Source organism: Patiria miniata, unplaced genomic scaffold (assembly GCF_015706575.1).
Source record: "Patiria miniata isolate m_02_andy unplaced genomic scaffold, ASM1570657v1 HiC_scaffold_9, whole genome shotgun sequence".
In the NCBI taxonomy this organism is placed as follows: Eukaryota; Metazoa; Echinodermata; class Asteroidea; order Valvatida; family Asterinidae; genus Patiria; species Patiria miniata.
Genome location: NW_024037076.1, coordinates 6863409 through 6891325, shown reverse-complemented (window position 1 = coordinate 6891325; position 27917 = coordinate 6863409). Strand labels below are relative to the sequence as shown.

General features: G+C 40.3%; 1 protein-coding gene across 2 annotated transcripts in view; it reads right to left on the bottom strand.

The window, feature by feature from the left end:
- Positions 1 to 23681, bottom strand: part of LOC119721055 (nucleoporin NUP188-like) — a 72294-nt gene extending 48613 nt beyond the window's left edge. For both annotated transcript variants that reach the window (XM_038190928.1, XM_038190929.1), the window contains exons 1-16: positions 23574 to 23681; positions 21710 to 21764; positions 20438 to 20511; positions 19356 to 19440; positions 17278 to 17358; positions 14770 to 14814; positions 14375 to 14467; positions 10295 to 10417; positions 9176 to 9223; positions 8354 to 8440; positions 7365 to 7447; positions 6800 to 6871; positions 5791 to 5833; positions 4864 to 5064; positions 3024 to 3113; positions 789 to 854 (exon numbers count right to left, since the gene is read on the bottom strand). In XM_038190928.1, coding sequence (XP_038046856.1) covers positions 789 to 854; positions 3024 to 3113; positions 4864 to 5064; positions 5791 to 5833; positions 6800 to 6871; positions 7365 to 7447; positions 8354 to 8440; positions 9176 to 9223; positions 10295 to 10417; positions 14375 to 14467; positions 14770 to 14814; positions 17278 to 17358; positions 19356 to 19440; positions 20438 to 20511; positions 21710 to 21764; positions 23574 to 23626 — 1299 coding nt within the window. In that variant the 5' untranslated portion in view covers positions 23627 to 23681. The remainder of the gene's footprint in view (positions 1 to 788; positions 855 to 3023; positions 3114 to 4863; positions 5065 to 5790; positions 5834 to 6799; positions 6872 to 7364; positions 7448 to 8353; positions 8441 to 9175; positions 9224 to 10294; positions 10418 to 14374; positions 14468 to 14769; positions 14815 to 17277; positions 17359 to 19355; positions 19441 to 20437; positions 20512 to 21709; positions 21765 to 23573) is intronic.
- Positions 23682 to 27917: the final 4236 nt, after the last annotated feature.

Below are 27917 nucleotides of genomic sequence, written 5' to 3'. Positions count from 1 at the left end.
ACTGCTTTCAATTCCAGGAAAGTGTGGGATACACATCAACCAATCCAAGTCTCATATTGCATTTTCTAACAAGGCATATTGCCTGATTCTTCTCAAGCATTCTTCTGCAAATCTTGCATATTAAAATGAACTCGCATTGTGACAGTAATTTTGATTACAGTTCACACTGTTATACTGAACACAGTTATTTTCTTTAAAAATAACTGCAAAATACCTCACGAAAATAATGTGAACAAAGAAAATACCAACAAAGTATTGTTTAGTGGAAATTAACCACAAGTGAGAATGAAAGATTGGTATTTTTTGTATGATGAATTTTGTGGCTGACAGATGTGAATTTAATATTAGGCTTTGCTCTTCATTGGCGTCAATTTTACAGCTAGCAGCGTAGATCGTTGGTTAAGGGCAATACCTAATATTGAATTTACATCTCCAAGATGTAACATTACATCCTATTAATAATAGTAACAGATAGAGGTAACCACGCTTTTATCAGTTTTGAACCAGCCAGCCAACCATTAAAATGTTGGCATAAGTAAGCAGTACACGTAGGTTGTGGGTTTGAGTCCAACCGAAGTGAGCTTGTGAAGGTTTTCTTGCAAGCCCTTGGACAACACTGAATATACAGTGTTTATGACATGATATTGGTGGAGGGAAAACCAAATATTGAAGGATTAGTACGATTTCTTAAAATGTTTTCAAGCACTAATTCATGGCCCATTTTCACTGATTACAAATCTTTACATGGACAGATTTTGAGAGAATTTTGGACAATTAGGTCAACTTACATTGTCCCAGAACTCCTGGCATAGCTGAGGTTGCTTGAGAAGCTGGCAGGCTAAATGTATCAAGTCCTACAGAAAGAAGTCATGTCAAATGGTTACAAAAACTAAAACAGTTCATAAAGCATTTTGACTTGACACACTGAACCATTTCTCTATGATTGAAAACAATGAAAAGTTGATCCCAGAAGGCTTTGAAATGTACTGTACAAAAATCCATGTAACTACTATAGATTTATCTCTTACCCCTGCTCACCAGGTTCACAACTCAGTGCCCCAGGGAGTATGACTGCTGTGCAGAATTACCACTCAGCAGTGCAAAACACACGTCACATCCAAACTACTTGGCTACATCTGACAATTACACATGTGTCTATGGGAGTGGCAGAATCCACTTCACATGATGCTTCAAAAGCAGCCATAGCTAATCATGTATATTCACTGTCATTCTTAACACCTGTTAAGAATGATAAGTATGTTATCCATACCAAGCAGCATGGCAAGAGTTCTTCAGTCAACACTGCTTAAACAATGACAGGTTCTTATACAGCGCTTTTAACTAAGATGAAAGCGCTTTACATCATTATTACCCTGCTCATTGGGCCAATGAAACATTCCAAATACAATCTCAGCTCCCTGGGGAGTATATATCTCCATGCTGCCATTTCAGCGCAAGGTAGCTACAATCATCAATCACAATAACCATCTCTGCCCTCACAGATACCCATTTACTCCTGGGTGGGGAGAAGCAATGAGTGACAAAGTGCCTTGCCCAAGGGCATACGCACCATAACCGCAGGCTGGACTCAAACCTACAACCTGCAGAATTACCCGCAGACCACAAATTTAACGCCCCAGACCATGAGGCCACGGCACTCCACACTTCCACTTCCTCCTTTCAAAGTCTAGAATACGATGTAGTAAAACCATCATACTTCTCTCTCATTCTAAGGGCATCCCTTTTTAATATGGTTCTCATATTTTGGCCTACGGAGTAGGATCAATCTGTGATACTGAGACACAAATTTCACAATGTTACTTCAACATATAGGTAAACTGCAGATGAAGTGTTATCTTGTTTCACTGTACGTGTAACTAGCCAAACTTTTAAAGTTGGGTTTTGCCTTCCACCAATGCACATTTATAAGCACTGTACACACAGTGCAATCTGTATGCTCAGTGTAGTCTCAGACCTGACAGAAATACATTACAAGCATAGTTAGGCAGAATTCTAGCCTACATATGGACTCTAAGTATATTATAATCACTCTCAAATCTAGAGAAGTATAATCTAATGAATTGATAAAGACAATCTTCCAAATGTAAACTTTGGTCGTCATTTCAGTCATCTGTGGCACCCCCCCCCCCCCTAGCCATTAATTGCCAAGAGGAATTGTCTTAGGAATGTAAAAATGTACTTCAAAATAATCAATATCCCTGGAACTATTTCTTCAGATAATAATGCGAAAACCAAGTAGTATCGTACTGAGTTGGACCCAGTACCCATTAGGGACCTTGACCATTCAGCCCCGGCATGAAAAGGGCCCCCCGGTAAGCTCGTCCCCTCCCAAGAAGTCCTTTCGTACCGTCCCAGCTACCGGCCCAGGAGCTGGTCCGGTTGCTAATCAGGAACTCCTCTATCCTGGGGTATATTGTTTGCAAGTATGGACACCTGTAATATATCCCGGAAGAAACCTGCTTGTGGTTTTCATCTCTCAGCGCGAAACAATAGAACACTTCCGTCGGCACAGATCAAAACCCCTGCCATGCGGTTTCGCGCACAATGGGACCGTAAATTAAAAAGGCGTTTGGAAGGATTTTATCTTTAATCCGGTAAATCTGCTATTGTTCTGCTCTGGACGTTCTCTGAAGGGCAATAAATTGATGCGCCTGACTGACTTCAAAACTTCTGGTCAGACAGGACCATGTACCGGACGAGACTGGGCTGAAGACCGGACTGGCTCTGGACCGGACGAGGTACCGGGGGGCCCTTTTCATACCAGGGCTGAATGGTCACGGTCCCTTAGAATGCAGCACTATCAGATCTGAACCAGCTAGCTGATACTGTCAGGCTTGGTGATCCAGCTCAGACATCTGCACCAGTACGCAGGTCATAGGTTTCAGTTACTACTCTTGGTCAGCACAGTGCTAACACATATTTACCAGACGAGGGCAAAAACCCAGTTTTTTATTTCTCACCACCTTATGTGGTTGAATACTGGAGTCAGTTGTGATACTTACATCCCGTGTACCAAGTGTGTCCTCACGAAACAGGGTCAACACTAACGTCAGCAGGGTGTATACGATGACATGACACATCAGACTAATGACCTGGAGAATAATTGAGTTACATATCAGGAAATACATTATGGCATTGTAACACATCAGGCTAGTCACCTGAAAACTTCTTTTGAATTACTTAGCTAGGGCTTGAAGTAACACACATGTATGTGGGAGGTGGTTTCAGCGTCAGCCATAGGTGCGTGTTATATTTCTGGCCATAGCCAGGATATTCAAATATAGCCATAGGAGGATAGTTGAGAAAATATCAGGAGGGCACATAATAACATGACACACCGGGCTGATGAACTGAAAGTCATTTTCAAGGTCACAAAGGTCAACAGTTGCCAGATGCAACATAATGGGTTAAACCACAGCCCAAGGGGTGGGGAGGGGATGGGGAAGGGAAAGGAGGGGTAGCCACGCATCTGAATGCACACTCTGCAGACATGGCTTATTCCATCAGTCTCATGCCGTTTCTTAAACCCTGGCTCCATCTTCATCTCCGGCTTGAGGTATACAGTTTGGCAATGGAGCTGCAGCCAGAGATGGAGACAAAACAATGGGTTGCTCAGCTCAGTACTAGAAACCAAAAGGCTTGTTTTTTTCTTGGTTCTTTTTTGCATTTTTATACTTTCAAGTAGAGTAGCAAGAAAGCACACACACCGCACGCCACATGAATGTTCTTACCTCTCATAAGACAACTTTTCAAAATAAAATGATGTATTTAGCTTATGACAGAATCCACATTGCCCACTCTCTGTGACAATTTTCAGAAACCTTGTGCTTTCCTAAAGATGTTCTGTCCATGATATTGGAGTTTCACCCCAATTTTTCTTCTGGCGATATACAAGTTATTCACTTTTAAATGAGACATCAACTAACAAAAAATTGGCTGACTTTCAGTTACTTAGTTATGGAATAATTACTTTACAAATTTCATGTTATTTGGGGCCTGACAATAACTCAGTTCTTGCAGGGTAGACTGGTTCCTACCTCCCTTTCTAAAATTGATATTGTGGGGGCCCGGAATGTGTCTAATCGCAGGGTGGGTCTGTTTTGGGGCACAAGCAACCCATAGTTATTGTTAAAATAAAAGAGTCAGAGGTTAACATTTGTTTGGAGGAAAATAATGACATATTATTAAGAGTAAGGACAGAACATCTTTCAAATGGCAGTTCTAGTTTAGAAATCAAACGTGGTGTGTGGAGCAAACAGTGGCAGCTGATCTCAGGAATACAGTGCATAAGTTATGCCATCTGCGATCAGCATACTGACAATCAATTTCACAAAACCCAGGGTAGCTGCATGAGGCCAAAAAAAAAAGTCTCCGGTTTCTGGTATGCGCGCGCGTCGCCGCAGCTATGCGCGTCGGCAAAATGAAAAAGTTTTTTTTTCAATACAAGATGATGTCTCAAAACCGCCAAACTCACTGGTTTGACTGGAATTCTGCTGCTGCACAATTTTAACGTGTTTTTAGATGGGGTTATGATCGAGAATAAGCTTTATGTGGCCTCTCTGGACTCCCATATATTTGCACAAAGTTTAGTCGGGCACCATTTGCAGTCATCAGCCGACATTTGAAGCAAAAAAAAAAAAAAAAAACAGGTAAAAAAAAAAAAAAAGCCGCGTCGCCGCACCACTTTTGGGACAAGCTCCATACCAGAAACCGGAGACTTTTTTTTTTGGGCCTAACAGTTAAATATTTTAAACCTCTTGGACAAGGACAATCATAGCTATTTGGCTACAATTTCATATCTGTCACTACACAGTCTTCCTTTACAATCCTGTGTAAACTTACGGATTTCTTTTCCGTGGAGAGGGTTCTCAATTGGCTAGAGATGTAGCAGAACACCTGCAGCTGTACAGCCTGCTGGCCAAGCCTACGGACCCCAGTCATGTCTGCCTCAGGCCAGAGGGTGCCATGTAGCACCAGCCAGGCAATGAGAACAGGGCCATGCGATGGCTGAGACCCTAGATTCTGAATGATTGAGGACAGCTCCTGCACACAAAAAAAACAGGCAATAAGAAAAAGGGAAAATCAGGGTCAATTGAATGGAGATGTTTTCAAGGGAAGTCAAAGTGGCACTGTAGTTTCTTCCTTGTCTTCCTCCTTTAAGTGACCTTGCTTCAAGTCTCTATCTGGTTCGTAAGTGACTACGTCATACATGCGCGTACCACTGATTACTACCGCCCATTGGCTAAACACACAACTTTGTCGACAAAATCACAATTATCAGCTGATAAATGAATGTGTTCAATATTTGGTTCTGCCCTTCACCGACATATTTTTATTATCACTGTTTACTCAATGTTAATAAAATACATCAGTGAAGAGCGAAAACCCAATATTGAATTTACCTCAGCTCGACGCAAATTCCATCTTATGAAAAAAAGTGTGTGTTGATTGGCTTATACCTCTTGCCCTATTCATGAATGCTGATGACCATTTATCTCTTTTCAAAATATTGAGATATACTTACTGTCATTATCATTAACAGTACATTTCACGGATACTAGAGATCATGGCATGTTCGGTACCTTGTTGTTTTTGTCATTGAATATAAAGAGTCAAGTCTGAAACACTGTAAGGAGTTTCTATGCAGTTCAGCAGACAATTAATTTGTGAAATCTATATGGGTATAGGGCTCTAGTTTGAGTAAGTAATCCATTTTCTGGGATAAGGTAGCCCATATCCTTTGTGACATCTAACTTTGAGTGTACGTACCCCTACTAGCTTTTCATTTGATGCAAGACGGTGACTTGATGGTCTGTGAAAGAGAGAGAGTAAACACAAAAGCCCAGTACATCATAAACAATGATCCCCACATAAGCAAACCAGTGTATTAAACATGTTGTTCAAGGACTTTCACACTATCACTTGAAATGGACTGAACAAGTTGCTCTGCTGAATATCATTGCTTAACCTTGTAGTGATTAACAGTGCTTCTAGTCCATTTTCCACTGTTGTCCTTTTGTTGATGTGTATTTTATGAAAGTACTAATGCCTCTGAGGTGTATGAACATAATTCTACACATTTGTTTGCTTTAATCATTTTCATGTACATTACTCACAAAATCCATTCTATTTCCTGACCCAAGAGGGCACTGTTGCCGTGATGTCACATTTGCTTATTGTACAGTGCAAGGATTTTTCCATACAATTTTGATTCTTAGAAGCAGCTAATTGAATCAACTTGGATATATTCAGACATGAATAGTAGAGGGCACTTCTTGACCACTCACAAATGTTGCATGTGCAGACCCTTTGACAATAAGCACACTCGGTGAGCAAGGTTAATACTGGTGATATATATATATATGCCCAGTGAGATATTGATTTCTGTTGCTATTTAGTCACTGCACAAGCACGAGTATTTTCTGAGATTTTATAGGGACAACTTTTTTTGTGTAAGCTACAAGCTGATTATTTGATGGTCTGTGGCATTGGAGATCTATGAAGGTGCACTCTGTGCCGTGAACCATCAGAGTAAACTAAACCCCTTTCTGTGTGTTGTAAGGAGAGAATGTGACATGAAGCAGGTGGTATCTAAAGGTTGAACCTTGAGGTACCACCTGCTTCATTTCACATTCTCTCCTAACATACCTATAGTATGGTCCCTCCAGCACAGCACTCCATCCAAAAAGACAGTGGGTTTAAGCTTTGAAACATAGTTGTGAAAAGAGGTTCACATTTTCAAATAGATTATCTGTTTGACCAGGGAGGTAATACTCACTTGTCTGAAGCTGGTAGGCCTATTAATGGGTCCAGATTCATGGATTCAACCAGTAGCATGCTACAAAGGAAGCTGAGAACACAAACCAATGTAACATGTTAGGAATCTCAGGTTAGAAACCTTCCTTGAATAGCAGCTGTTCATTTTCATTTCTCCTGGGCATTATTGGTTTGAGGGAGACTGCTCTAGTTAGCCCAATGTTTCTGCTCGCGAAATGAAATTGGTCCCTGGTCATTCCGCTGAACTTTGTTTTGTTTGCAAACTTTAAGTGCCATTATGTAAAGGTGACCATCAGTTTGATAATTTGTTACCGGGAATAATAACAGCTTGTGATCAAAGTTGCACATTTACTCCCTCAATATACAAGGGAGTTTGTTTGTATTTTGTTTACCGTTTTATTTTGTGTTGATTCTTCACTGTTTATGGACAGTTGAATGATACCTTCTTATAGTCCTCTGCAATTTTGTTTGTTGCTTTAACCAAAGTTTGCAAACTACAAGTTGGCATCAAAGTACCACTGTGATTTAGCAAAGGAAAGATGTATTGGAAAGTACACTTTTCTGACCTGATGCGAGCTGTCAGGTGATGAGCAGACTCCTCAGCATCCAATAGATGCCTGTAGGGCTGACGAGTCCCAAAAGCTTGTTTCTAAAACCAAAAAGAATATCACAAGCCATGAGAATAAACCATACTGGTAACAGAATGAACAAATCACATCAAAAATTGGGTTGAAGTGGATTTCAATCAATCTTTTCCACACATAGTTTAGCAAAATTTCGACCTTTTTTAAAACACAGAGATGAAACTGGCTTATGGGGAAAAATCGGAAAATAGGCTGTACAAAAATCCGTGTCCAAAATTTGGACCACATCGCAGTTACACATACGTACATGTGTGTACAATAAACTTTGTGCCCAATTTCTGGACACCACCTCCTGTTTTATTTAAGATCCAAACGAAATTTTACGATGTGAAAAATGTTCAGTGCTTCCATAAAATTAAAAGGCCTGAATTATGGTTAGAGTTACTGACTTGTCAACAAAGAAATTCATTTCTTACTTGATTAATTCAAAGCAAAAATTCCTGGACAACTCCACTAACATAGGTGGGAAAAAAATTGGCATTATCGTCTTTTTTTTCTAACAACCGCCAGTGAATATTATCTTTTATGCTCTCCTTGCCATCCTCAAGATCTTCATATTGATTTTTAAAGCATTGCATTTTGCATAACTACATCTGAAACCTTCGAAAATCTGTCACCATGCTCCCCTAATTATCCTAAATCCATTGGACTCAGGGCTGTTATACCCAGTCACTTTATTTCAAAGAACTTGTTAAAACGATGTCCATATTTTGAATATGTACAAAGAAGAAGCCGTTGGCTCTACTGCACAGTAATGAATTAAGGAATTCCTGAAGCTTCATGGCAAAAATCCATGATAAACAAATATGGGACTGATTTTCTCAATGAGGTTGAATCATTGTTACAAGGAAAAAACAACCCAAAAGACAAGCTACCAGCCAAACACAGTTAGACGGATAATTTGAAAAAACCTGGAAAAGTTGAGCCAGATTCAGGAGATTTTCAGATGGATCTTCTTGACCTCGAACGTACAGGAGAATAATTTCCAGCAGCTCACACTGATGAAAAAAAAGAAGTAAAATCAAACTATAAAAAACAGTGTTATCTTGCAGAACCCCAAAAGTTACAATGCCAATTTTTGTGTTAGATTTTGTAAGGTGTAAACAAGTAGTGTTTGGTTCCAGCTGTTATATATTGTGTTGGATTCAGCAGGCTTCATACTTCATACATAGCTGGATCCAGATGGATACAGCACAGTCCTCAAAAATGAATGAGATGAGGATTCCAACCTGCCACCGCTGGATGACAAGTAGAGGTGCACAATGCTGCTGATTCCTTCCATGATTTACAAGTTGGTATAATACTAATAGATAACCTTGATGTGGTATTATTATGGAAAGAACTCATAACATAGAATATATGACAAGCCCCTCACAATTGCTGGTCCTACTTTAAAAACCTGGGCACTCATTGTTTCTATATGTGGAACCTTTTAAATAGTTGCAAGGTTGCCCCCAAAATGATTGGATTTTCTGTTAATTGCCCTCCCCCTAAAAATGCGCTACTTGTAACGTTGGATGGATCATGAAATCATGGGGGGGGGGGGCCTACATGTTTAAAGTCAGCTTTCATCAAGTAAGGGTTCAATAATCACAGTTTTGTCAGTCGGGGGGGGGGGGGGGAGAGAGGTCAGGGGTGGACTTAAGCCACCTTAGCCCACCTTCCTTCTAGATCTTCCAATGGTAACCTTGTTATGTGTGAATTCCAAATCCAATGAAAAAGGTTATATTGACCTGCTCTGTGAGGGCCTGTAGACACCATCGGATGCTATGTCTCTCACTCTGTAACACAAAGAGAGACCAGTAAGAGACCTGGTCACAGTTTCATGGCGCTGCTAAGCACACAATTTTCTGTTAACAGAGCCTCCGTTTATTTCATGGTAAGCACAGCAAAAGGTATGCTAACCTTAGGGGACCTATTTTCTGAAATTGGGGACGTAACTAATGAAATCTCCACGTGCACGCAACTGTCAGCACATCCATGCTGTAAAATAGTACTACTAGGTCAGCAAAATTATCAGTAACAGTTAGCTCAATGTTTGTGCTAACAGTTATCTAAGCAGTGCCGTGAAATGGGGTCCCATAATACATGCAATTCAACCAATTACAATGAACCTATTAGTCTTCATTTTCAAATGAAACCAATGAAAGCAAATATGATTGTCAGGTTTGAAAAATTACAGCAAGCATGCACATAGGTCACTTTTAATACACAAAACTACAACAGCCATAGATGCAAGCAAATAATGAGATCACAATTTCAGGGCAGAAACACTACATTCTGAGGATAAACACTATTTTTGGCCGTTTGTTTTGTTTTGTTTACCTCCTAAGACAGCAATCCCCATTTATGTCTTACAGTGTCATGATAGCTGAGGTTGATCTAGGAACCACTACAAAGGAGAGACATGTGCATGTTTTGCAAACATGTCGCAAATTGGAGTTTGTTCTAAAGACCAATCAATTGGGACTGTTTTGTCAAAGTACTACAATCAAGATACATGTCAAATGAATTAAGAAGTATTTCAAAACTACACTGCAAAATCTGTGATCGCTTTGAAAGGGATGTAAAATGTTCAGGCGGCCTTGTTTGTTTTTGCAACAGACAGAGCGGAATGAAATAACAATTTGATGTACAATATTTCCTGACCATTTACCATATTTATTTGTCCAATAAAAATAAGGGATGTGCTGATTCTTGCAACAGTTCAAAATTGATATTTTTTTCGGAACAATTTTGGGGTCTAATTTCACCCACTGTACTTAGATAATAACTTAGATAAAAGCCACTGTCCCTTCAGCCCTATCTCTATGATAAATTTGGACCACATGGGCTATTGCCTTTTTACCAACCATTAAGGGACCCCTCTTCTGTCTAGTAGGTACCGGTGCGTTGAAACTGGTCTCATACTGCAGTAGTAACTTATCATACACCTTGGACTTCTCTAGATTTAAAACGCACTCCAGATACTGTTCCTGTAGGCAATGAAAAATACTTTCATTGAAACATTTTCTGTAGCCATAGTTTTGGTAGCCATAATTTAACATTTTGAAACGTATTGTTGTCCATATCCAGAATTAAAGTGGATACTTTTTATTATCTTCTTTTAAATGTTGGGCAAAGACAATATTCAAGGTGATCTATTATAGGTTGAATATAGATCAGAGTATTGGGAAATCCTGTCTGCACTCTTCTTGTGCATATTGGTGGCAGTGCACAACTTATAAGGTGATATTCACAGTCCTTGTAAGCATAATAGCATGCTGGGCCAAAGTGTCCTGTCTTGGTGGAGTGTAGTTTATTGTTTCACTGCACTAACAGGAGTGACATTGTTAAGATTCAGAATTCCAACTGTAATGAATATTATTGGAATGTTTTGTTCTTTCTGATAAGGCCAAAAAAAATATAGTTCTGCTTCCAGTTACCCTACCTACCCTTTTTTGACAGCCCCTACTCTAATATTTTGTTTTTGGAAAAATGAGGAGAAAAACCAGAAAACCATCAATGATTACCTTTTACCCTCGACTACACGCAGACACCGCCATATGATCATACACACACACACAAAAATTGCCCCAAAAAACCAAACATTCCCTACCTACATGTACCTACCCTATTTTGTAATCGGAAGCAGATGCTAGGATGATCTTTCAATGAGGGATCATGCTAGGATGATCCTTCACTTAGGGATCATGCTAGGATGATCCTTCAATTAGGGATCATGCTAGGATGATCCTTCAATTAGGGATCATGCTGGGCTGATCCTTCAATTAGGGATCGTGCTAGGATGATCCTTCAATTAGGGATCGTGCTAGGATGATCCTTCAATTAGGGATCATGCTGGGATGATCCTTCAATTAGGGATCGTGCTAGGATGATCCTTCAATTAGGGGTCGTGCTAGGATGATCCTTCAATTAGGGATCGTGCTAGGATGATCCTTCAATTAGGGATCGTGCTAGGATGATCCTTCAATGAGGGATCATGCTGGGATGATCCTTCAATTAGGGATCGTGCTAGGATGATCCTTCAATTAGGGATCATGCTGGGATGATCCTACAATTAGGGATCGTGCTAGGATGATCCTTCGATGAGGGATCGTGCTGGGATGATCCTTCAATTAGGGATCATGCTGGGATGATCCTTCAATTAGGGATCGTGCTAGGATGATCCTTCAATTAGGGATCATGCTAGGATGATCCTTCAATGAGGGATCATGCTGGGATGATCCTTCAATTAGGGATCGTGCTAGGATGATCCTTCAATTAGGGATCATGCTGGGATGATCCTACAATTAGGGATCATGCTAGGATGATCCTTCGATGAGGGATCGTGCTAGGATGATCCTTCAATTAGGGATCAAGCTGGGATGATCCTTCAATTAGGGATCATGCTAGGATGATCCTTCGATGAGGGATCGTGCTAGGATGATTCTTCAATTAGGGATCATGCTGGGATGATCCTTCAATTAGGGATCATGCTAGGATGATCCTTCGATGAGGGATCGTGCTAGGATGATTCTTCAATTAGGGATCGTGCTGGGATGATCCTACAATTAGGGATTGTGCTAGGATGATCCTTCAATTAGGGATCATGCTGGGCTGATCCTTCAATGAGGGATCATGCTAGGATGATCCTTCAATTAGGGATCATGCTGGGCTGATCCTTCAATTAGGGATCGTGCTAGGATGATCCTTCAATTAGGGATCGTGCTAGGATGATCCTTCAACGAGGGATCATGCTAGGATGATCCTTCAATTAGGGATCATGCTAGGATGATCCTTCAATGAGGGATCATGCTGGGATGATCCTTCAATTAGGGATCGTGCTAGGATGATCCTTCAATTAGGGATCATGCTAGGATGATCCTTCAATGAGGGATCATGCTGGGATGATCCTTCAATTAGGGATCGTGCTAGGATGATCCTTCAATTAGGGATCATGCTGGGATGATCCTACAATTAGGGATCATGCTAGGATGATCCTTCGATGAGGGATCGTGCTAAGATGATCCTTCAATTAGGGATCATGCTGGGATGATCCTTTAATTAGGGATCATGCTAGGATGATCCTTCGATGAGGGATCGTGCTAGGATGATTCTTCAATTAGGGATCGTGCTGGGATGATCCTACAATTAGGGATCGTGCTAGGATGATCCTTCAATTAGGGATCATGCTGGGCTGATCCTTCAATGAGGGATCATGCTAGGATGATCCTTCACTTAGGGATCATGCTAGGATGATCCTTCACTTAGGGATCATGCTGGGCTGATCCTTCAATTAGGGATCGTGCTTGGATGATCCTTCAATAAGGGATCATGCTAGGATGATCCTTCAACGAGGGATCATGCTAGGATGATCCAACGAGGGATCATGCTAGGATGATCCTTCAATTAGGGATCGTGCTAGGATGATCCTTCCATTAGGGATCGTGCTAGGATGATCCTTCAATTAGGGATCATGCTAGGATGATCCTTCAATGAGGGATCATGCTGGGATGATCCTTCAATTAGGGATCGTGCTAGGATGATCCTTCAATTAGGGATCATGCTGGGATGATCCTACAATTAGGGATCATGCTAGGATGATCCTTCGATGAGGGATCGTGCTAGGATGATCCTTCAATTAGGGATCATGCTGGGATGATCCTTCAATTAGGGATCATGCTAGGATGATCCTTCGATGAGGGATCGTGCTAGGATGATTCTTCAATTAGGGATCGTGCTGGGATGATCCTACAATTAGGGATCGTGCTAGGATGATCCTTCAATTAGGGATCGTGCTAGGATGATCCTTCAACGAGGGATCATGCTAGGATGATCCTTCAATTAGGGATCATGCTAGGATGATCCTTCAATGAGGGATCATGCTGGGATGATCCTTCAATTAGGGTTCGTGCTAGGATGATCCTTCAATTAGGGATCATGCTGGGATGATCCTACAATTAGGGATCATGCTAGGATGATCCTTCGATGAGGGATCGTGCTAGGATGATCCTTTAATTAGGGATCATGCTGGGATGATCCTTCAATTAGGGATCATGCTAGGATGATCCTTCGATGAGGGATCGTGCTAGGATGATTCTTCAATTAGGGATCGTGCTGGGATGATCCTACAATTAGGGATTGTGCTAGGATGATCCTTCAATTAGGGATCGTGCTAGGATGATCCTACAATTAGGGATCGTGCTAGGATGATCCTTCAATTAGGGATCGTGCTAGGATGATCCTTCGATTAGGGATCGTGCTAGGATGATCCTTTAATTAGGGATCATGCTAGAATGATCCTTCAATTAGGGATCGTGCTAGGATGATCCTTTAATTAGGGATCATGCTGGGATGATCCTTCAATCAGGGATCGTGCTAGGATGTTCTTTCAATGAGGGATCATACTAGGATGATCCTTCACTTAGGGATCATGCTGGGATGATCCTTCAATTAGGGATCGTGCTAAGATGATCCTTCAATTAGGGATCATGCTGGGCTGATCCTTCAATTAGGGATCGTGCTAGGATGATCCTTCAATTGGGGATCATGCTAGGATGATCCTTCAATTAGGGATCATGCTGGGCTGATCCTTCAATTAGGGATCGTGCTAGGATGATCCTTCAATTAGGGATCATGCTAGGATGATCCTTCAATTAGGGATCATGCTAGGATGATGATCCTTCAATGAGGGATCATGCTGGGATGATCCTTCAATTAGGGATCATGCTAGGATGATCCTTCAATTAGGGATCGTGCTAGGATGATCCTTCAATTAGGGATCGTGCTAGGATGATCCTTCAATTAGGGATCGTGCTAGGATGATCCTTCAATTAGGGATCATGCTAGGATGATCCTTCAATTAGGGATCATGCTAGGATGATCCTTCAATTAGGGATCGTGCTAGGATGATCCTTCAATTAGGGATCGTGCTAGGATGATCCTCTTACCTGGAATGGATGATCTGAGTCTCTGAGGAAGCTTAGCAGGTGTTTGATGCAATGAAGCAGCATCATTCGCTCTGTGAAATAATACTCCCATACCTGAACAAACCAATCAGTAATCAATCAATCCAAAGAATCAATGATCATTCTTTAACAGCAATCAACAACCAAATGTCACATTAAAAAATACAAATGATAAGAACATTAAATTTCTCATTTATATCACAAATGTCAGTGATTGATAATCGATAGTTCTCAATCATTTATCAAAAAGTCAATGACTAAAAATTAATCAATTAAAAAAAAAAGCCCCCCCCCCCCCTTAAAAGAAAAAAAAAGAAAACTAAACAAGGAAAGCTTAAAGTTTCTGGTTCTAAAAAGATTCAACGTTTTACCATTACCTTCTGCAGCAAAGCTTGAACACTCCGCTCATCCTTCAGAATCGACTACAAAAAAACCAACATAAACACAAATGTAACATGTTTCCAACAGTCTTAAATATTGTACAGCAGCAAGTGCAACAATTTACACTAGCTACAGACCATGTGACATTTGTTTACAACAAAAAGCGGTTGTGGTCACGTGATGCCAACTTTTAGCAAACGGTTCTCTTCTCTACAGTTCATGTATATGTGGTGGAGTGTTCACAAAGTCTGTTTGCCAGCTTACTCTGTCCCTCATTGCCGACAGCATATACATGTAGATTGTTTCCCTCCAGCCCAGTGTCCTTCTCCAGGAGCGTCTTCAGAGTGATGTGTGGTCGGCTGACACAATGCTTTGACACAGGTGACCATATCAGGAGCTTAGCTGTGGGTTCGTCGTTGGCGGGAAACGTTGCCTGCGAGAGCGAGTCGGCGACGCTTGATGACGGAGGAGATGCGAGGAAGTTTTCCGTACAGTTTCTTGTTTGTTGTGTGTGATTTCCATGACACATTGAAAATGGCGCGAAGCATTTTGGTGTATTTCCCATCGAAGGATTTCCGAAGGGAGACGTTCAGAGTCCACAAGTCGGATCCATAGAGGAGGATGGTTTCAACTGTGGCTTTGAAAACTTTCGTCTTTGTCTCCTTTTTGACTGGTGCTTTCCAAATCTTGTGTAGGGCGTTTATTGCACCCAATGCTTGACCTATGCATGTCTTCATGCCTTGCGCAGAGTTGGTGAGTCTGCCGAGATACTTGAAATCCTCGACAAGCGCGATTGGGTAACCGTCAAGGGCATGAAGGAGCACCACCGTTGATGGGTTCTCAAGTGCATATATTTTGTCTTTTCCGAGTTCAGAAAGAGGCCGACATCCTGGCAGGCTTTCTCAACTCTCTTCAAAACGTCTTGCGCGGCTTTCAGTGAGTCTTCCAGTAGGGCGATGTCGTCGCCTTCACCAATGCTTCAAGGCATTGGATGACTCAGAGAAGAGACAGACATGTATATGTGGGCCAAACAACATGCAAAAGATGCTTACATGTTTGGATGGGCCGGCGGCCTGTCGGCATGATGGCACAGGGCACATGGTCTACAGTCAACAGGATATTTCATGTTTCATGTATTCTAGACATCAAATTAGATTACACTTCTGAGCAAGGATAGCAATCCACAATTAATTTGGTACACAATTAGCAAAACATTTAGCCAGCATTTTTCATAAGATTCCTCTTGTCCCCGTAAGAGTTGGGTCTTGTCGGAGAAGCACTGAACATTGAAAACATTAAACACAATACATTACAATATCTGACACTACACCTGGCTCAAAAAGAAACTAAGCAATTTTTATAATCATTCCTGTTTGGACATATCTTGGGCATTGCAACACACAATTGCATGCAATTATGTAGGCCCCGCATTCAATTGTGTGTTGTAATGCCCATTGAAAATCTCGCAAATTGCAACTTTTGGTTTTGGGGTTTCAGGAGTTTCGGCACTTGCGCTCTCGTTATTTCTTGCACAGTGTTCCCAATTAGGTATCAAATTGAACCGGAAAGTTTCCATGACAAAACATGTTTCAGATTTCTTGTTTACCGAGAAATGTCCAAACAAGAATGATTATAAAAACTGCTTAGTTTCTTTTTGTGCCAGGTGTATATCGTCAGTAAACATGATCATGACGTATCAAGGTGCTTCTTATGCTTTTTAAATCAAATAGCTTTAAAGATATCACTCATTAGCTAATAAAGAAAACTCAGGGGTGAGATTGAGGATAAATGAAAAAATCCACGAAATAATCGGCAGAGGATTTGGGGCTGCCGAGGGCCACAGAGCAACATAGGATCTATGGCATATGTTTGTATTTGCCTCAAGGCATTCCATAAAATACCTATTTCTTTTGTTCTTTAAAACCTTTTATGTACAAACACCTTTATTGTAAAACCTCAGGAATTCTACATTTCAAAGAGGATTCTTACAAAAATCCTGAAATCAGGAAAGAGAATCCTGACAAAAAATCCTTAAATCTGAAAGCATCCTGACAAATCTCACCCCTGAATACTAAAGGCAGATGGGTGGATACAAGGCATCATTTTGTTTAATTAGCTTCCATTCAAATGTTTTGCAAAAAGTGGTAAACAAATTTTGATTTTTTTTTTTTGATTTTTTTTTTACATTTAACCATTTACACGTCCATACTTTTGAGTTAATGATCCCTGTGAATACAGTGCATTCTTGTGATGACACCTCAGTCACTGTTCAGTTAATGCCATTCAATGCTATTTGCCATCTTCACTCCACATAATGTTTGTGAAATTACACATAAAAACTACCCCAACAAAGTGATCTAAAACAATCACTTTTAGGGCACCACATGCAAAATGACTGAGCATATCTGATTTTGATAGGAAAAATGTGGTGAATGGTCAGGAAATGTCTTAAGTCTGACCGTTATTTCAACCTGTATCTTTGCATGCCCGACAGTTTTGCTCACCTGTAGTTGTGCACCAGTGCCCCTAAAAGCATTCAAGATATAGGCTTCAAAGAGATCCTTGCACTGCACTGCATCCAGGTCCTGCAGGTACACAACATTGTATCCAATTAACAATTACACTGCACTGTTATTCCTGGGGCCGATTTCACGAAACTCGTCTTATCTTGTGAATCATCTTAGGACTTAAGACGAGTCCCCCCTGTAAGATAGACACGTTCTAAGATTGATTTCACTAAACCCATCTTAAGCAAGACGCATCAAAACTACCAATTCGATGACTGTTTCATGTTTGTTTTCAAAGCTTGACAAAACAGTGGTTGAAAAGAAACACGCAAAACCAATTTCCTGTGCGCGCACATTGGAGACGAACTTTAGCCAGAAAAATTACTCTACTCAATAAATCTCACACCCAAGATAGTTCTACATAAGATGTGATAGAGTCATTCTTGCTCCCCATTTTATCACTCTATTTTAAAAAGTTGACTAGTTGTTTGGCATATAATTAAATTTTGTAAGTAATTTATTTTTATTAAAACTACCCACATATCACAAATCTTTCCAGGTCTGTTTCTACTGTGGTTTTCTTCCTCAAAAATATCACTCTAGGTGAAAATTTGTCTTTAATGAGAAGATATTGTAATGATTTCCAGACGATATTACAAATTAACGCACGCATTAATGAGATGAAACGACCCTCAGACCAATTTTAAGTTAAGACGAGTTCAGCTGCATTGCTAAGGAAGTTAGGACGTGTTGAATGCGTTTTAAGTTTGGTGAAATCGATCCTAGGACGAGTCGCGAGTTACGACAAGTAACCCTTCCTAAGACGTGTCTTAGAGTTTTGTGAAATTGATTCTGAGATGAACTCAATACTATGCTTTTTATTTTAGAGACTTTTAAAATGATGGATTTGTGTTTCTATGGTATCACAGACAAAAGTGAAGGGCAGATGATTTTTCTGGTATACTGTAAGGCCCAAAAAAGAATAGCTCTGCTTCCGGTTACCCGACCGACCCTATTTTTAGGCCGCGACCCTAAAATTTTATCGGCAACTCAAAAAAATATATATATAATAATAAATGAATACATTTTTTAAAAATCCCGCTGTCTTTTCTGTCTTCACAAAACACCTCACAACAACCCTTTTGCATAAAAAATGCTTGTATTTATTTGTTTGCCTACTTACATTCGCTATTTTTTTAGAAGAAACCTCTGCTGTTTTTACAAGTTTGCTTCGGGATAACTAGTTCCAAATTCAATGTCGCCGTGACCATATGAAAACACGTGCATAATGCTCAATGCAGTGATGACTGGTTCCCGCTGCGCCGAGCACTACAAGCTTCAGGGCCAAAGAAGACATGATGGAAATGCAGTAACCAGTCTATACATGGCCGCAGTGCACTGCAGTTGCAAGTCGTATTAGATATCATAAAAATGCCACGTAAACACCGATGGAAAAAGAACATTTTTGCAAGTTAATTCACAGAACTTGATCTCTCTTTTCTGTATATGTATTTTCCGTGTTCATGAATATATTTCGAGGTCGTACTACTCGTATTTGGACTTTGAAGTGATATGATGCAGCATGTTTCCCCGAAATTTCCTATCGTAAAACTGAGGTTCGTCACCCGCCACACACAGTGCATCACTCAGGCTTATACCGTGAGATGTACGGACAGTGTTGGCCAGTTTCCCGTCTTGACTAACATTGTGCATATGGTGTGCACCACCCGAATTTTCCATTATTTTTATGAATTATTGACCGTAAATATTTTGAGAATAATTAAGGTAAGTTTTAATCACTTTTTGAGGCCATTTTTTTGTATAGCTTTCGTAGTTCAATGGAAATAGTTCAGGCTGAAATTCGCATATAATTGAATACCCCATTCAATCAGCACAAACAAAATTGGCCCAAAAAAAATTCCGACCTACCGACCCCTTTTTTTGAAAGGCATGTAATCCGAAGCAGAATTTCTTTTTTTTGGCCTAAGCAAGTCAGTTGATCAAGAAGTGAGAAAGGGACTGGCTCAAGTTTGAACAAGCAGTAGTCTCCATTAGAACATTGCCTAGAAGCTTACCAGGAACTGGCCGAGTTGTTGCAGGAACTGCAGCTCTAGTTTGCTGACATTCTTGTCATCCTTCAACTTGGTTTCTGCTTCCTTACTGCCATGAATCAACAATACAAAATGAAACCCTTCTAGTCTGAAACACTTCACCTATCAAGTTTAGTGTTCAAGTATACAAATATTGACTGCTGTATGAGTGGTGTGATACAACTAGCCTCACAAGGTGACCCAAGGAGCATCCTGTTATTTAATTCATCATGAGTTAAAGCCAGGGTGCGACTTTAGCGGCAGCCCGCTAGCCAAATGCTGGTCCAAACAGCGGCGGGCAAGTCAAACTATTCCTGAAGTAGCCCGGCTGGCGAGTCAAAAATTATTGGGCTGCGGCAAAGATGAAAGGACAGGAAGAATAAATTCAGAAAGCAAACCTGTATCAATTTGTGTCTAATATATAACTGTTTAGGGTTAAATTATTAGATCTGTTTATTGAAAACACTGACAAGATTGCCTCAGGATACAAGTTTTACATGCATGCACATTGTTGTTCATAAACGAAAAACATGCAGGCTAGTGAAAATGCCCGCGGGCTAGTTAACAGTCTGTTTCAGTAGACTGGCTGGCTAGTGAAAAAAAAGTGAACCTGGAACCCTGGTTAAAGTTGTCAGTTTTTAGGGATATCTGAATTATAAAACCAAAATCTATTACACTGCACAATGTACAAGTTTCTATTTCAATAGAAATTAGTTGAAAATGTACTTGCACTTTTTAAACTAGCTCCCCATGCAATGTTTGAACCCAACTCATGTGTGGGAATGATACTCGCAACTCGCACAGCCATGTGCATTTGCGCACAGACCTCTGGCTGCTACATTGCTTTCTATGCGTATAGTACTGTGTCTGAGCCAGGCACCGTTGTATAGTCGTTTGTGCATGGCAAGATAGTGAAAATAGCAAATGCTATATGATGTGCTTTCGGCCAATCAAGAGACAGAATCTGTGGGTGAAGCATTATAATTCCATTTTACCACCTGCCCTACTTCATATCCATGCGAATACAGGATAGCATAGGGTTGGCTATGTTAGCATGCATGCTGTACCTTTGCTGCTTGTAGTACTGCAGACCATGTAGAAATAGTGACTCATGTGTGGATAACTCCTCTGCTATTAGGCTCTATAACAAGATGATACAAAACAAATATATAAAAGCAAGAAAACTTGAAAGCAGAGTCAAACTATAACTTAACATGGTTTAAAGGGAATAAACATCATTTGCTTTTGCTGTAATTTTCAGAAATGGATGGAATTGGGGGGTTGGAAATATATAGCAAACATAGTTACACTGACTTTTTTGAGGTTTTGGGGTCAAAAATGCTATAAAAACCAAGAAAAACAATCATTTTCCTGTAGTCTGGTTCCCTGACTCCATTTAAGAAGAAACAGAGCAGTTTACATACATTGGGGAATTGTAAGGTCAGGGAACCAGTCTAGCTGGCTTGTACCCGTTCATAGGTGTGTAATCGATTGCAAACAAGTGCGATGGTCAATTGGGGCCAGTATTTGAAAAAAAAACCAGTTTTTTCCAACGCTGGTCGGCCGAATCAGCGTTGGAAATTGATACAAAAATACCACTTTTCTTGAAAATGACAGTATACCAGGTGCCATGATTTTACAGGATGCTTTACACTGTCATTCACTAACAGTCCAGCAAGGTATTTCAAAATGATTTGGTAGTTTTATTTTTTGATGTTTGCAAATGTTGTATTTTCCCTTTAACATTTGTTGATAACCTGGCATAACTCTCAAGATAAGGCGTGTATCCTTCTCCTTTCGGAGTGACAACCCTACGGCCTTGTAAAAACTACAAAGCAGTGATCTAGACGCTCGCTTGAAGCACAGTTTGTGCCAATCAGGAACATTTACAGGACTGTCTAAAGTTTGGCATATATCAGAAGACTTTCAGTCTTTGGTTAACAAATAAAAAAAAATTACCTGAACGAATTAAAAAAAACTAAAGTAATTAAAAAAACATTCAAGAAAACCACACAAGGAAACTGACTAGATGCATTATAATTATTTTCAGATTGAACAAAGCAATTAAATGGAGCATGGTTTCGCAGGTTCAAACACCCTCCAGTCAATTTCTTTGTTCAATCTTAAAATGAAATTTTAAACATTCATTCCTTAAAAAACAGAAACAGTGACTAATGTATAAGCCAATTTGCTGAAGTCCAAATAATACTGTGGGAAGGAAAAGCCACAGATATTATGTTACACTTGACTTGCAAATTGCCACAGTGCTTTGCAGCGGTAAAATCACCCAAGTAGTGGCACTAATACCAATAAGATCTAGGGCACTGTGAGTTACTTACTGGTGCTTTCACAGCTGACCGGCCACTGATGATTTGTAACAACTCATGGTTGCATCTGTGTACATGAAACAAAGCAAGACCATGACAGGTAAAACATTACGTTTTCATAGGTTGCTATGTATTACCAGTCAGCTCTCTGGAGTCAACACCAAGTTTCATGAAAATAGGTTATGGATCTAGATAAGACAATGTAACACGTCCTTAGATGTAAGCACCCACCTATGAATTTGATGAAATAGCTGAAGGTTTGTCCTACTGTTTAATTAATAAAGTAATTTGGGGTATACCTCAAATTTTGCTTATGCGTAGAAGTAGTGTTAAAAGAGAATTATTAAGCAACAGGCTTTGGAAATTTGAAGACATAAGGCATTTTTGACGCCATGCTAGAGACCAAGACCAGACCGCGACTTCGCGATCGTCAATCCCGTTGTAGCACAGTACATCATGTGTATGTTCTGTGTGCCATGGCATGCGCATCATTGGGTTTTTCCTCGGTTTCCCACATTCCATTCGACATTCACCAAGGCCAAGCGCTGCTTCTATCGCTTGATCTGATTGGTCCTTTGATTGTGGCACTCACTGAGTCAACCAATGGAAACTTTCATTGCAAGTTCCACGTACATTTCTGCACGCATTGTTCTTGATTTTTTTCATGATCGTGTTAAGTATTTCCAATCGATTTTTTCACCTAATATTTTACTGATTTGCCTGAAACTGTTGGATGGATCACATTGAGAACATTTCATTGCATGTTTATCATGTTTATTTTTGTTAAGATGAATTGGATGGGTGGAGCGATGTGTGTCAGATTTGTTAACATTGAATGGGATCTGATAGTGGTCTGCTATGTCGGACCCGCTGTCATGTTCTAAAATCGCGGCGCAGCCCACGGCGGCATCCACCAACGCCACGATTTAGAAGATGGTCAGGAGATTTTTCACTAAAATAATGAATAATGAAAAATGAAGAAAAAAATGAAAGAAGCCTTCTGTCATCTGGAAAATTTTCGGACGCAAATCTAAAACTTTCATTCTCATGGCCTTATATTATGTATATGTACTATAAATCAAAGATCTTAAAGATAGTTTTAGAGTGTTGACAGGCGAAAAATGGCCCTACCGCTGGACTCCCTACCACGGCACAACACAAGGCACACAGGCATGACAAGCCGGCTATAGTTAACATGTCTAATTAAGTAGCCTACCTCAACATCTACTTCCAGAATTGTAAAAACCTTACATTTCTGCCGCCTGGAAGTACTCAACATCACTGATGTTTTATGGAAAGAATGTTGCAACCTGACGCCACTTTTTTATTCATATATCATCTCACTAAAGGTCAGTCATTGCAAATGTTGAAAAGACTTGCATCTGGGATCGAGTGAGAAACCTTTCCAATTTTGTTAGGAAATACTTAAAAAAGGAAATACTTAAAAAAAATCTTGACTCTGCATAGACTTTGTTGACTTTGCACATATTGTTGATGTACCCTAACGTGGCGCAGCCCCCAATGAGGCGCACTTGGATTTTTCCCCTGTAGCGCCTAGCTTGAGTATCTAAAGCAAAAATAAACTAAGTATAAACTAACCCTAAATGTGAAAATTAAAATTTGACAAAGTGCGACATGTTTTTGTACATGGTGGACATGTGGCCTATGTTTACGGAGGCAGTCCACATTTATGGGGCTACATCATGATCATCATGACAGCTGAAGTGGTGTCTGGATACTGCACTCTTTCCGAATTTATCAATAATCTAAAAATGTCAACGTGTTTATTTAAAATATACATCAATGACCATTCGCAGTTGTTTTAATTTTTCGTGACAGTGAAATAGCCCAACACAAAACAGTAACTTTCTCATACCTCAGCGTTCGCGTTGTACTCGGCGCCATTTTGTTGGATGTGTGTTGCACCATGGGAGTACATGTGGCTCAACCTCGTCCCCAGAGTGTAAAGTAAACACTGGGGACGAGGCTGCATGCGGCTGATTCCGACAGGTGTAGCGTGAATGTTCTGTATAAAATACGGAATTGTACGGAAGCGTATTTAGGACATGGGCAAAAAAAAAAAATTGAGGCCCTCTATTTCGCCCGGGCGGATTACTATTTCGCCCGGGAGGATTACTATTTCGCCCGGGCGGATTATTCTTTCGCCCGGGCGGATTACTATTTCGCCCAGGCGGATTACATTTTGAGCTGTTTGGAATTAATATGAATTTGCTTGTATTTTAGGAACATTTTGGGGCGCTTAATATAATAAGTTGGGGGATTATTTGGACAATAAAATTATATATTTCGCTACTTTTCTTCAAAACGGTTAATATCATAAACTTGAAACTTGGATTGAACATCCAGACAAAGAGTAATACATATTACCGTGACGTCATTGTGACGTCATCAGGTATTACAATAATAGGAAAAAATCAGGTTAAAGATGGTATGTACGTGCTTTCCCCAAAGTTCAATTTTTTCCCGAACGAAATTTAAAGGAATTTAATGCCCTATAACAAATAAATGTGGTTGTTTGCTTTTTCAGGCCTTTATACACCGTTTGCTTTTTCAGGCCTTTATACACCGTTTAAAAAAAGTGGTTTTTAAATGGCGCGCTTCAGTTCAGAAAGTGTGCACACTGTTCAGAACAAATTAGGAGCACCTCACTCTTAATTCAAAAGTTCAATTTAATTAATTGTTTAATTGTCTTGGGCCGATTTGTGATGTCGTGCGATGTCTCATTTGGAAGCTCATAACAAATTTAATGCTAGACAATTATCAATTCAATTTGAAAAGCTATTGTACACGATGCCACACCCCAAAAGTACCCACTTTAATGCTAATATGTAATAACTTAAGTTACCCGTAATGTTTATAGGTGTTTTCGATCTGTAATGATTTTTATATGTGGTACGAAATCAGTCCAAAAGAAGACCGATTATGGGCGGAATTGTAATCCGCCCGGGCGGAATAGTAATCCGCCCAGGCGAAATGCTAATCCGCCCGGGCGAAATAGTAATCCGCCCGGGCGAAATGGTAATCCGCCCGGGCGAAATGGAAATGGTAAGTAGTGGGCCTAAAAAATATTTTCGGTCATGTCCTAAATACGCTTCCGTAGATTTTTATATGCGGTACGAAATCAGTCCAAAAGAAGACCGATTATGAAGAATGATTAACGCCCTCTGTAGGCCTACCAAAGACAGAGCGCTTTCGAGTCTCGTTCTTTTTGGGTGCACGTGTGGCACCATGGGTGTAAATCCGGGGTGGGGGGATGGGGAGGATACACCCCCTTCTTGACCGAGGAGGGGGACGGGCCATTGGATCAACCCCCCCCCCCCCCCCCCCCCGATTAGCGTTGTGAAAAGCCATGTTGAGGTTATCTTTTAACTTTCCAACGGTAAATTTATTAAATAGATTTCGGAAAAACGATCAGACAATACAAAAGCTTTAGGCCTAACGTAAGCGCGCAAGTTTGCATTAAAGTACATCATAGCATGGGCGTCAATCGGTGAGGGACGGGGGGGGGCAAGTCCCCCACTTTTTAAAGTGGGGGATATCATATTGTTTGGTCCCCCCCCCCCCCCCACTTTTTTTGTCCCCGAATAAAAATTGTAGCCTACATAATAGGTTAAATGTTGCGGATATGTAGGCCTATAGGGATTTTCGTGGATTTTTTAGACATGAAAGTTGTCTGGTTTATGCATATCGTTTGTGCGTTAATGGAAGCTTGAGGCCAGCGAAGCGTGATGTCATGTACATGTACAACGTACTGTACTACTATGCCTATAGTTGTGTGTGTGAGTTCAATACAGAAACGTACTACTAGACGGTCCCTGAGGCTTTTTGTTGGTAGACATGTTTTAGGGCCCTCAGAAGTTCTCTTAATTTTAAATTGTAGGTCATTTTGTTTCAGAAACACATTTATTATTTAGTGTAAGTCCTAACGCGCGATGCCGAAACTGAATTCCCGACACGTAGGCCTATGCGTATACGTGTGACGTCACACGGATACATGTACATATGCGGATACGTGTATTTTTTTCCAGTTTGCCGAACGCAATTTGCATACTCTATTACCAAGTTATTTCTATTTTAATGACAACGATCACAAAATTCAGCTGTCATTCACTGATCATTTACCGTTAAAGTTGGTGTATACGTGCTTTTAGGGTGTGACACCTTGATAAATAGATTTTCAAATTGAATTGATAATTTTCTAGCATTACATTAGTTATGAGCTTTCCAATGAGACATCGCACGAAAAAAAAAACGGCCCACGACAAGTAATCAATCAATTAATTTCAACTTTTGAATTAAAAGCGGGACGCTCTAATTCGATCTGAATAGTGTGCGCAATTTTCGAACTGGAGCGCGCCATTTAAAACCAGTTTTTAAAACTGTACAAAGGCCTAAAAACAAACAAGCAAATATATTTGTTACAGGACATAATATTCCTTTAAATTTCGATTGGAAAAGAAAATCGAAATTTTGGGAAAAAAACACGTATATACCAACTTTAAACTTTGTATTTGAATGTCTGTATGTAATATGTAATTCTGACTCAGCTATAAAAATGGACAGCTATAAAAAAAAATTTTTTAAAAGGTTCCTTTAGTAAACCCCGCATAACTTCATATAGCATGCATTCATTTCAGTAATTCTTCTTTTGTTTTCAAATGAGTGGAATAACATGCTCTTTTAAGACATACATAGGGGGGGGCCTATTGGCGTATCAAATTTTATTGCTTTTTTAGAAACACAAATAATTAATCCAGGTCACTTTCTTTTGACTCACCCTGTATTCTTTTCTTATGTTGTGGCCTAATAACCCATAACAATTCGGCTCGGTTAATTATGTTACCATTTCGACCTGACTCCCCGACCTCATGTCCAGGGTCTACTCCCAGCTAGTGGGAGCTCTGAGCTAATAGAAGCTTGTTGCTTGACGTCATGAGGACGAGGTTGTATCCAAGCTGGGGATCGTACAGTTCCGCCCACGCAAACGTGTTTACGTTCGTTAGCTAGCTAGCAAACCCCAAATGTAACGATAATACAATCAACAAAGTGTTGTCAAAATGGCGCATATAACATTTGTCATTTATTTAAAGTCTAGTGTGCTGACCAAAAGAATAAAAGATATCTGATTATTCTAACAGGTCAGTATAGGCACGACGGTATACGATACGTAACCCAATGTGCGGGATCCTGCCGTTGTCACAACTAATATGCGTTTTCGTGGACATTGGGATGTGATCGCAATTGCTTGGATATTTCCAGGGGTAAAGTGCATTTCATGCTTGTTACATTCGACTTCATATCAATCCCACACCAGGCTATTGTTCAGTATCTGTATCACTTGGACGAGGTCTGGGCTTTGCGTCATGTTTCATGATGTTTGAATGTGACGGCCAACCTACGATCTATCTTGAGACGTCAGAATCGTCTGGTCCAGGAACCAGTCCCATTTTCAACGACGCATTGGGGCTTTATTCTTAACAATCGACAACAACATATATGTACTTATACAACTTAGAACTTAAGAAAACCAAAAGGTCTATCAAATACCCTGAATCTCTTACCCTCTAGTTTCCACAGGATAAAATGGACCTCAGCAAGTGCAACTTGCTACTTAACCTCACTTAGGAGTTGAGGCAAACGCCCTCTGGTGGATTCTGCTGTTAACTATATGAAAAGAGTGCTCAAACCTTGTGCAGTGGGGTTTGACACGCAACAGACCCCAGCTTTTAACAGAAAACCGTCAGTTCCGTCGCTATAGCTCTTCGAGATATTATCTAACGACGGCTAGTTACTAATCGGGCCAATCAAAGTCAGGAACCGTTAGGGGCCGATGCATTAAAAAGTCTTCGGGTAAGATGCTTTATCTTTCAGCTCATTTGCTCGGATACCATCGGTAACGTAGCTGGGCAGGGAGAGAGAGAGTGCAGCCGGTGATAATGTGCTACTTTTGCAGAAGAAAGATCTGATTGTCGCATCTTTACTATCACCTAAGTACTCTTGCTCTAGGAAAAAAATATAAGCTGACATTTTGGAGAAATACACAGCGACTGTTTAATGTCTATTGTCTAATACATTTTGTTGGACTTTTCTCCCGTAGAAATTGCCCTTACAAAGGGAAGCCATCTGTTTTCCTTCCTCCGTGGTTAGAGACAGTGGAAACAAAACGAATCGGAAACAAACGAGCAAATAATGACACAAA